At 37.0% G+C, this 11,106-nt stretch overlaps 1 protein-coding gene across 6 annotated transcripts; it reads left to right on the top strand.

Moving 5' to 3' along the window:
* Positions 1-4,075: 4,075 nt before the first annotated feature.
* Positions 4,076-10,019, top strand: LOC128867840 (protein late bloomer-like). Of its 6 annotated transcripts, none has more exons than XM_054109387.1 (6): positions 4,076-4,220; positions 4,912-5,003; positions 7,372-7,533; positions 7,656-7,817; positions 7,873-8,073; positions 9,797-10,019. In XM_054109387.1, exons 2-6 carry the CDS (start codon positions 4,935-4,937, stop codon positions 9,881-9,883), a joined length of 681 nt encoding a protein of 226 aa, XP_053965362.1. In that variant the 5' UTR covers positions 4,076-4,220; positions 4,912-4,934; the 3' UTR covers positions 9,884-10,019. The 6 variants fall into 6 exon arrangements, with proteins under 6 accessions (XP_053965362.1, XP_053965366.1, XP_053965367.1 ...); XM_054109391.1 differs by having other exon boundaries at positions 4,076-4,268; XM_054109392.1 differs by having other exon boundaries at positions 4,215-4,299.
* Positions 10,020-11,106: the final 1,087 nt, after the last annotated feature.

The raw sequence follows: 11,106 nt of genomic DNA, 5'->3' as shown, positions 1-11,106 counted from the left end.
AATTACAGTGAATAACGGTACAAATACTAGCGTAAAATATACCTTTTTTTAGTTGAGTTTATAGTTACACATGTTGGCGCGAAATTAATCATCAATTCAATAGATAAATATATTGGTAGAAATAAAATTATCTTGGCAGCGTGGGAATACGATCATCATCATCGGCTCCTGTTTCTCCCACTGCAGCATAGGGCCTCAATAAAACATCTCCGCCTGGTTCTGTTTTTGGCAAAAAGCTTGATTTCGTTCCAAGTTTTTCGTGACGTTTCAACTTCCTTATGGACAGTTCTCATCCAACCTTGCGAACATCTTGTGGATTCCCATCTAGGGCTTGACGACAGATTTCATTTGAGACTTTGCGAGGCATATGCCAATCTACTGCAATTTTCGCAGTTTTACCATGTTACCTACCGTCTTGATTTTGCACCTCTTGTATAGATCGTCGTTACTTATGCTATTGCGCCACCAGATCTTCAACATCCTGCGTAAACATCTATTCATACAGCTTTGAATTTTCTTTTTAATCCAGTTATTCGTGTGCCAGTACTGATAGTATATTTCACCTAAAAATCCGTAATTTTGTTTGTATGCTGAGGATGCTCGACGACCACATATACCGGAGCTGTGCATACGCGCCGTTTGCTTTATTTATTCTGGCGATAAGGTATAGTTTCGCACTGTCTTCAGCGGCGTTGATACTACTCAAGTAAGTAAAAGTGTCAAGGTTCTCAATTTGATCACCATTTAAGAGGAATGGGCGCCGGCTCTTGGACCGAATTTTCATGGCTTTCGTTTTCTCGTGATTTGTTTTTAGCCCCGAATTCAAAGAGAATTGACGATCTGTTTTGCGCTGGAATATGTATACTTTCCTAAAATTACATTTGTTTGGAAAATATTGAGTTATACCAGTTTTATGAGGTATAAGGCCCTCTATTTTCACCAAGAGTTAGCAAGTTAGAATAGATGAAGCAACTGGTATAAATTAATATATATTGGCAACGCGGTAATAGAGATGCGTTAAATTACATGTGTTTGTAAGGCAGTGAGTTATGCCAGTCCAATGAGCTACAGCCATACTCGCTAGCGACGAGTCTTGAGCATAAAGATAGCGAGCAGGGAAATGGTGAATAGAAGAGACTAATAATCATACTCTTGATTGTTGTGGTAAAAGGTATGAGGTGCGGTGCCATTATTTATGCACATACCTATACTCTCTGACTCGAATTTTCCTGAAACTTTTTGGCAATCGGTTGGAAATTGGATGTAAAACAATCACAAAATGTCAAAAAAAAGCCTCTCTGACTCGAATTTTTCTGAACATTTTTGGCGGTAAAAGTCCCATAGTTCCCTCAATTCTGCTCCGATTTCGCTGAAACCTTCATTGTAAGTTAGGTAAGACTCTCCTCTTTCCAACAATGTACACTTGTTTGTCCAAAACGTGGACCTGGATAACCCTAGGATGTGTTTGAACCACATGAGTATCCATTTCGGCAAAAATGTAAAGCACTTATGGATTTAATTGTGAAATTATATGTATTTGGGGAGGTGCGTTGCCATATGTACTCCATCGAATGGCAGAAAAGGGGATTGCCGCACGCACATATACTAATTTGGCTGGTACATAAAATAACTCAGGATCAAATCGATAGCCTTATATCAGCTGAAATTCCTAACCACACTGCTGATCCTTGGTTATTTCAAGTTGTCGTTATATATTACATTTCCTTGGTAATCTTATAACTCAAGAACCGCCGAACCGATTGAGAGTTCTTCTCTATCTTTAAGGAGGTGGCTTGTGTGAAGTTTGATTGAAATCGTTGCAGCCGTTCCTGAGTTATGATATTTTATGTGAGTAATGGTTTCCTCTCATACGAAATGCCTGTATGGGAAAAACAATAACAAATACACAGCCGCTTATGAGCGTTTCTGTTGTACTGTTGTGGTTGTAAGTTAATATTAATTTTGGGCGAAAATATAATAAAAACTGGAGCATTCAAGGAACTGGAAAAACATTTTTAACTTTATTCATTTTAGCATAATTTATTTAGCGTAAAAACATTACCGCTGAATCTTGCTCGATAACTTTGATGTTTTTTTCACATGTAAACGGTTGGCTTTCGGAACGTAAAAGTGCTAATGGACAACGAATGTTTAGATTTGAAAAGCTTTATAAGTGACGCGTATAATTAATTCTAGCCAACGAGGTTTAGCGACTTCGAATCGTATAAATGGACACAATGGACACAGCTCCGAAAGTATTCGATACGCTGCCCGTAGGTGGCAACAGATGAAGAGGAAGGCCTGCACTGTGTTGGAAAGGCCAAGTGGAGTGCTGGTGCGCTTTGTTGAACTCGGCCCAAATAGCTTAGCCAGTTACTGCCTTGTTAACAAGAATACTGAGAGAAGTTGGTATTAGTATCGTATGCTGCCATCTATAAATGCTGCCAAAATAAATTTCAGACTGATTGATAGGTTAGTTTGGATTTGGCAGATATTCGAGTAAGACTTATTTCGTGATTTTCGCTAAGATGGAAAATTAGCAGTATCGTTTGGAAATTCACTTTTTGTTTTTGGCTGGGAAAAAATGCGAGGAGATAAAAGCAAAGTTGAATGCTGTCTATGGGAACTCTTCCCCATCTATGACCACATTTAGATATTGGTTCAACGAATTTAAACGTGGGGGAACATCCGTTTTTGATGAGGAGCTACCAGGAAGCCCGGAAGATGTGGTTACCGAGGAAATTATTCAAAAATTTCACGACATGATTCTTGCTGATCGACGAACGAAAGTACGCCAAGTAACATAGGCTATAGGTGTGTCGACCGGAATGTCAATTACAATAATATTTTATTTGATAAGTTGGCGATGAAAAATGTTGTCTGTTAACTTGGAAGCAGTGTTTTGAGCAATTTAAGTGAGGTTCGAAGGAGTTTTTGCGTTGAGCTGTCACCGTTGATGAAACCTGGATTCATTATTACACACCGGAAACCACGAAACAATGAAAATAATGGAATTCTCTCGGTGAATCTGCTCCTAAGAAGGCGAAGACAGCCCTATCGGCCGGAAGAGTCACGACTTCGGTATGCAAATGGCGTTATCCTTATGGATTTTTTAGAAAAAGGGAGAATGACCACTGGCGTGAGTTATTGGACCGCATTCACAACAAATTTAAAGAGGTCCATATTTTTCATAAGGAACTTTTTCATGGTAGAAATACACTCGGAGGTTTGCCATTGCCTGCCGAGAAGCTATTAGGAAAAACGTTGTCTTCATTTTAGTGTTTCATGCATTTAGATTCAAACCTACGTACTTCGAATGGTAGTCACGCACCAACCTATTCGTACTCAAAGAATACATTTTTATTACTTCAGAATTATAACTGGTAGAAGTGACGTGGATACCAAAAAGCGAGATCGTTGATTGTTCGATTCGTCGCAGGCTATTTTATCCAGTTTAGATAAGCCAGGCGTAGGAGGAGATAAAGCGGTGCGATTTTTGAAGTCGAAATTGGCAATATCGTTAGCAAAAAGACTAATTTCTGCAGTTCCAAAAACCTGGTATTTCTGGGCAGTTTGTTCGCGTAAGATAACTTGTACTGATGACCAAAGCTCATAAGACTGACTTCGTCAAAGGACAAGAGTGCATGAAAAATGAGCGCAAAATAACCGGCCCGGGCATCAAATCCCAATACGTATATTCATATTTGCACTCACATTACAAATCATTGGTATTATTTTAAAATTTTTTGGGTGTCTACAGTTTACAACAACAATAAAGTAGGCCAATTATAATCTTCCCAGTTTAGTGACCGAGATGCAAATTTCTTAGCTAAGTAATTTATTTACTTGCATACTCGCATGCATATGAGTATTTACTACATATTTATTCGGGCTTGTATCCAAATACTCATAGATTCATATATGACTGTACTTGTGCCTAATTAAGAGAGCTGGTGGATGATATGAGTGCGGAGATTTGATTTAATTTTACTTTGTACACAAATTTTGTTCTCGATCGCACACATCGGCCACATGAATGCCATGTTTACACATCGCCCATAGACACTGTTCAGTCATTCGACTTTCCACGAGCATTTTCTATTCATTCCTTGTGCTAATTACATAGAAATTTTCATTTTTTTCGGACAAACGTGTACGCCATTCGTAGTCGTCGATGTGGCACAGGCGAGATCGTTTCATTGCAAACGACTCACGTTGAGGTGATTTACTTATTTATTTATTTTTGGTTGAGTGAACGCATTTTGAGGGTGTGTAAACAAAAAAAAAAAACAAGTGCAAGTATGTTCACATGTGTAATACATAAAAAAGTTAGTACTAAAATATGAGAGAATAGAAACAAATTAAATAAGTAAACGGCGAATGAAGTTGAAAATGAATAAAAAATAAAGCAAAATAAACTTTGGAACAAACAGTAAGTGTCAATCCGAACACGAAAATATCGTAGCGACCGGATTTTGTATATTTCGTGATTTGCAGTTATAAAAAGTAGAAGAAAACGCCACTAAAAACCAAACATTGCGTGTTGAATTTTGATGTTTGTTCTTAATTTTCATTAAAACATTTTATTATTAACCCTTTGTTGTGCTTTGATTTTTTTTAGGACATTTGCGTGCACTCATAAACAAAAAACAAAAAAACAAAAAAAATTAAGGAAATAAATAAAAAAAAGACTATAAAACTAAAATAAAGAAAAAAGTGTAACACAAAAACAAAACTCAAAATGTTCCGATTTGCTGAACAAATCAAAATGTTTTTGCTGCATTCGCTGCCAACAGAACCACCTTTTGTGATTGATTGAATTGTTTAATTTGGCGTTAGTGCAATTGACACAAAACATGAGTTAAACAAGAAGGTTGATTATTTTTTTCATAAAATATTTTTCTTTGATAGCGAGCAAAAACAAAATTGAAATCATGAAAGTGCCCTTCTCATCAGCCACGCTGTGGAAATATGTTTTCTTGGTGTTGAATTGTTTGATAATTGTGAGTATAAAAGAAAAAATTGTAAAAACTATTAGATATTATGCGTTTGAGTATATTTTAATATTCTAATAAAGATCCGTTTATATGTAAAAAATAAAAAAATAAAAAGCACCCCTTGTGATTATAATAGTTCACACTAAATTTTGGCAAACCGTACTGAGAATTTTGTACAGCTGCAGAAACCTAATAATCGGAATACCGATCATTGCTACCCTTTAATATAAAAGCGGAAAAATTCTTAGGTTCAAATTTGAGTACAAGTAATGTGGCAGGTTTGCCCAGATATTCCGGAAAACATTCCTTTTTTTTGGATTGCTTGGGCCGAGACCCCGGGCTTCGTCCTAAAACGTGACGTTCAAAATATTTAGTTGAGATGCAGATGAAGATTAATTTTTAGTCAAAACTTGTTCGCTAATTTTTAAAAGCGAAATAGTTCGCCCTTCAGTTGAATTCAGCTTTTTGTTAGCAATCGCATACTAATTAAGTGCAGAAGTCTCTCTTCAATTAGCAGTTGCTGCTCCTCCTCTTATTTCATAGCAAAGAACTTGGTAAGGAAATTCACTGAATAATACCTTAGTAAAAATATAATAAACTTCTGTGCATAGCAAATTAGTTCAGCCGGCTGAATATTAGTGATCTTATGTAGATCGAAACGGGTGCCTAGTGTTGTCGAGATGTTACATAGAGCTACAAACTCTAGGCCTACTCGTGATGCTCCGCTAAACGAACCAAAAAGATGCAGTCCACTAATCGCGTTCGATCTCAATGCTACATCTATGTCACTTCTATGGTGGCCGAGCTATTTGTGTGACATATTGACTTGAGCGGATTTTGTCTAGTGCGACTGCCAACTAATTTGGGTCCCAGCAGTAATACTAGTACTGCCCTCGGCAGCGCAAAGTTGACCTGTCTTGGCCCTACACTGTCGGATACAAATCATATTTCGTATTTTGTATTTTTTTTATAAAAGTGGTAAAAATGTAACAACTGCTGCTGCAGAAATAAACACTGTTCACGGAGAGAATACTGTGAGTGTAAGGACTGCGCAAAAATTCCGAAGTGATAACTGCGACGTGGAGGATGCCCCGCGCGCTGGTCGTCCTGAAGTCATTAACTCCGACGCCTTGCTCGAACTCGTGGAAGCTGAGCCAAATTTGACAGTCGATATGATGCTCAGAGGATGTATTCATCGCATGGAATAGTTCACAGGCACCTGGTTCAGTTAGGAAAGGTTTCAAAGCTGTGAAAATGGGTTCCGCATAGACTTTCCGTCGCCAACCTTCAGCAGAGAGTGAATGTGTGTTCTCAGCTGCTGCACCGGCTTGAAAATGAAAGTTTTTTGAGCCGTATCGTTACTGGTGTTGAAAAATGGGTCCTTTACAATAATTTACAAATGCCAATATTTAGATAAAGATGAAACACCAGAACTCACCCTTAGAGATGGCCTTCACCCCAAGAAGATTCTCCTGTCTATTTGGTAGAGTATGGCCGGTATTGTTTATTATGAACTTCTGGAACCAAACCAGACGATAAGTGCTGATAATTATTCCCATCCCATCAGCTATCAAACCTAAATGAGACACTTAACAAAAATCGGCCGTCTTTAGTGAATAGACGTAAAGTTTTGTTTTACCACGACAACGCAAGACCTCATGCCGCAAGGCAAACATTAGGCAAACTCAACGAGCTCGGATGGGAGCTAGTGCCGCATCCACCATACTCTCCGGATATTGCACCTTGTGATTATCAACTTTTCCGTGGACTTCAATGCCATATGAGAAACAAGAACTACTCCTCAAAAGAAGCTATAAAAAGGAATACCGAAGCGTATTTTGGCTCCAAGGTCAAACAATTTTTTGAGCAGGGAATTAATCTTAGTAAATCCATCGTTTCACGGGTTGTTTTTGTATATAGCGCTGTCTTGTTGAAACCAAATTTTGTGGAGATCACGAACTTCAATTTTCGGTATCAAAATGACGTTTATCAAGGCGCGATAGCATTCGCTATTTATTGTTACATTGGCGACAGCCAGTCTTTGAAAAAAATATGGGCCGATGATTTAGTGGTCTGTGTTCTTTAACACTCTTTTGGGCACCCGTATCTGGCCAGACTTTTTCGACTTTGTAGGTCAATTAAAAAAAATTTCTATTATAGTTAACGACTTGAGCTTCCAGGTAGTTTCCTAAAATTAAATTTTCTATCGATTTTTGAATATAATCGTGTAAAAAGGATCCTCGATCAGGACGAAAAAAGGCCAGACCCGAGTGCCCAACTGAAGGTTTTAAAAAAGGTGTATACGAATTTTTAATACATATATTATATTTGAATATTTTTTCACTACACTAATCCATAAAATACAATCTTTCAGGTCTTCGATGTGCTACTCATTTCATGCGGCGTCATCTCTTTGGGCGGTGCCGGCACCTTAGCTGGTGCCTATACGGCTGCTTCTATTGGCTTCCTTGCCATGTTTATAGCCTTCATGGGCGCCATGGCTTCCGTACGTCAATCGTTAATTCTGTCATGGGCGGTGAGTGAGTGGCATGCGCAAAAGGCAAATCTTAGACCGCAAAGCATCAAAACACTTATTAAAATGCAAGAACTGACATTGAAATTTCATTTATTTATTTATCGAAACTCTTCGAATTGCAGTATATAGTTACCACAGTGCTTTGCATTGTTTTGCAAACAATTTGTATGATTGCATTTGGCATTTTGAAGGATGACTTTACCATCATGGCAGCGAAACGCGTGCAAGGTATCTGGGATGAGCGCCCAGAAACGCAGCAGGAAATGGACGACATTCAAGTGCAGGTAGATCGACTGTTTTTTTGTTTGTTTTTAAAATAATTTTTTTTATTGTTCTTAGCACAACTGCTGCGGTCGCGATAGTCCGCAGGATTATTTGACGGATAAAAAACAGACTCTGCCGAATAGCTGTTGCCGCTGGGAAAATTGCTCTGATGATGAGAATATTTTTCCCAAAGGTTGTGTCGATGCCGCGACGACCTTTTTCAATGAACAAAGTGATATTCTTATTTTGATAATTTTGGGGCTAATTGCTTTTCAGGTAAGATGTGACATTTGAAGGAATGTATGTACATTAGGCTGGGCCTTTTACCCTACGAATATGAAACTCCTATTGAGAAGATTTTCCTAGAACACTGGGAAACCCTCCAATTGGAGATTAATTTGAACTAACTTAACTACTTGTTGAGAAACCGAAAATACTATTTATTATAGTCAAACGAGTACAATGAATGACTTCCAATAATGGTCGTCAATATTTTTTCTCATGCGGGCGAACTCTCATCCAAAATTTCAGGTAAACTTAAATGCTTTTTCTCTACGCCTTCCTCACTCATAGTAGGTATCTCTAGTTCCCTGTGCCGACAATGATTGTAAACTACTGCAATGTGTAATTTGTCCAGAGTTGTATCCTCCAAAAATATAATACATTTTCCCAGACTAACAAAAAGAAGCTAGATAGAAGTTACGAATCAGATGTTGATGTTGATTATCGGACTGGATGTGAGGTTCTTCTTCTTCTTAATTGGCGCGATAACCGTTTATGCGCTTTCGTGCTAAACGGCGCCAGTTGGACACACCAAGTGAAGCCAAGTCCTTCTCCACCTGATCTTTCCAACGCAGAGGAGGCCGCCCTCTTCCTCTGCTACCACAGCTAGCACCGCATCGAATATTTTCATAGCCGGAGCGTTGGCATTACACCTGCAGGTCGTCGTACTCCTCTCTGAACGAATAATTTTTCAACTGAGAGACTAAACCTAAATCTTCTTATTCTTGAATGGCGTGTTTGGAGGAGTATGTGCATACGTGTGAGCGGGCAGAATTATGTATGCTGCCTGGTCGCCAATGATATCGATATTTCAAACTCAGAGCAGTCCTGCCTCTTTCCGCCGTATGCCTTAGCCAACAAAGCCACACTGGAGCTATAACTTATAAATATTCCAAAACTTGTTTCAAATACTTTAGTGATCGACTTATCGGTTGCTGTCCTCGTTCTGCGCCAAACAATGGTGAGAGACTTATATTGTGGAATTTTTGTTCGTCAAGAGAGGTCTTTATTTTTAATGCTGATTCCCAAAAAACAAAGCCCGTACCGCAGCCGGTTTGTTCTTCTTCCTGTATGCTCACATCACATCAAATCCCACTAGTAATCTCGGAAAGCCATAACTGAACAGACATAAAATGTCCTCACTCTAACTACTATTAATTCGTATTCCTACGACAAACTCCATATAATGCAGTGTTTTAAACTTTGTACAAAATTAAAAAAAATGTTGAAACATTTATTAAAACATTGAACTTTTTAACCAAAATTTTCAGAATTTTTCTGGCTATGCGGTTTTATACATATGTAGTCTATAGAGTTTTGGTATAACAAAGTGCAAGCATATTGTCGAAAATCAGCGAGCATTTTGAGCTACTTAAAACTTGAACTAATGGTGAACGGCTTATAAAACTGTTTATTCAGAATAAAAGGATGGAAATTTTGATGTATTTTTGCAAAAACAGCAAGAGCAATGTATTTTGCTTTTGGTCCCTAAAATTTCAAAATCTATAAATTTTACAATTTAGATACCAAAAAAATAGAAATCAATGAAATGAGCTCTTCTACTGATACTAAATTCAATGTGCTTTGCCTAGAAGTATTTCGTTCTAATGGTGACAATATTATCAGTGTACATATTTCTATGAATTCATGCCTTTCTTTACATTAAAACATAATTACAAAGTTATATTAAAATCTCTGCTTTTAAAAATATTTCTAGGTTTTTGGAGTGATTTCTGCGTATTATTTCACACGCAGCATGGTAAATCATCAACAGAAACGCGAACAGATCATCATAAATGAATAATTGAGTACTTTGCACGAAAATGTTGTTATAATAAAAAATTTAACATTTTTATGTAATGTTAAATTTGAATTTGTTTATGGGTTTGATATTTAAAAAAACTTAAGATAAAAATATAAAATAAAAGCAAAAATAAAGAATCTGCTTTGTTAGTTCCATTACAGACTGTGTAGTAAACAGTTATGATCCACTCTCTTTGGCAACCCATCTGAGTATGTATACGCTGTTAACAATAGGTCTGTGCATGAAGCAAATAGTTTGTAACAATTGTTTTCGTGCTCCTGTATCCAAAGAACTTACAAAGTAGGGGAAAGTGAGAGAGGAAAATGAAATTGCATTTTGAGGAGAAATTGCAAGTTTGAACTGGATACATTTTTACTTGTAAGAATTTGCAAGTGAGAAAAACAGCTGATCGCAAAGTAAAAATAAAAATGAGTTTAAATTGGGAATTAATTTAAATTACGAATTTAATTGCGAATTAATTCAAATTACGAATTTAATTGCGAATTGAATCAAAGTTCTAAATTTAATCAAAAATGGTGATTAAAATGTAGAATGTAAATAAATACATTTTAGCAATAATTTTACTTAACTTAATTTAATTTATTTAAAGTCATAAATTAAATAGGAATTCTATTATATAGAAATAATTAGGCTATATACATACAGTCGAACTTCGATAACTCGAACTATGACATGCCACAAAAAAAAGTCGAGCTGTCAAGATTTCGAGTTATCAAATATAATATATGATGAAAAAGTAATCGGTTTAAAGTTACAACACGAATAGATCGTACCCTATAATGCAACTCTGCTTCAAGATTTTCTTCTTTTTCCTTTTCATCTTTTTGTATAGTCTTTGAATAAACGCCATTGTACTTAAACGTGTTTTTCCTTGATTACGATTCTCGGCTCTACCCAACATAGGTTATGGGCCCAGGGCACGGTTCGGGCGAAGGTTGTTAAAAGTTGTACGTGCAAAGACTCCGTGAAAACGTATTTCGGAAATTAATAAGAAAATTGAAAGCGTGTGTGTCGCGTTTGAAAGACAGATAACAATATGAATTCGCTATATCAAATTGACAAACTTGATGAAAAGAATTTCGATTCGTGGCGGGTGCAGATGAAAAGTGTCCTCATACATGCTGGACTATGGAGTATAGTGAGTGAAAAATGCTTAAAGCCTGAAGAAAATGTGACCGAATGGGAAGCGCTCGATGAAAAAG

Source organism: Anastrepha ludens, chromosome 6 (assembly GCF_028408465.1).
Source record: "Anastrepha ludens isolate Willacy chromosome 6, idAnaLude1.1, whole genome shotgun sequence".
NCBI lineage: Eukaryota > Metazoa > Arthropoda > Insecta > Diptera > Tephritidae > Anastrepha > Anastrepha ludens.
Note: the sequence above shows the minus strand (reverse complement) of the source record. Positions and strands in the feature narration are given on the sequence as shown.

What these genes read in the sequence shown, in the direction of transcription:
- LOC128867840 (XM_054109387.1), top strand. Translation starts at nt 4,935, where the DNA reads ATGAAAGTGCCCTTCTCATCAGCCACGCTGTGGAAATATGTTTTCTTG. An exon ending in TGTTGAATTGTTTGATAATT is followed by an intron (nt 5,004 to 7,371) that starts GTGAGTATAAAA and finishes ACAATCTTTCAG; the next exon opens with GTCTTCGATGTGCTACTCAT. An exon ending in TGGGGCTAATTGCTTTTCAG is followed by an intron (nt 8,074 to 9,796) that starts GTAAGATGTGAC and finishes AAATATTTCTAG; the next exon opens with GTTTTTGGAGTGATTTCTGC.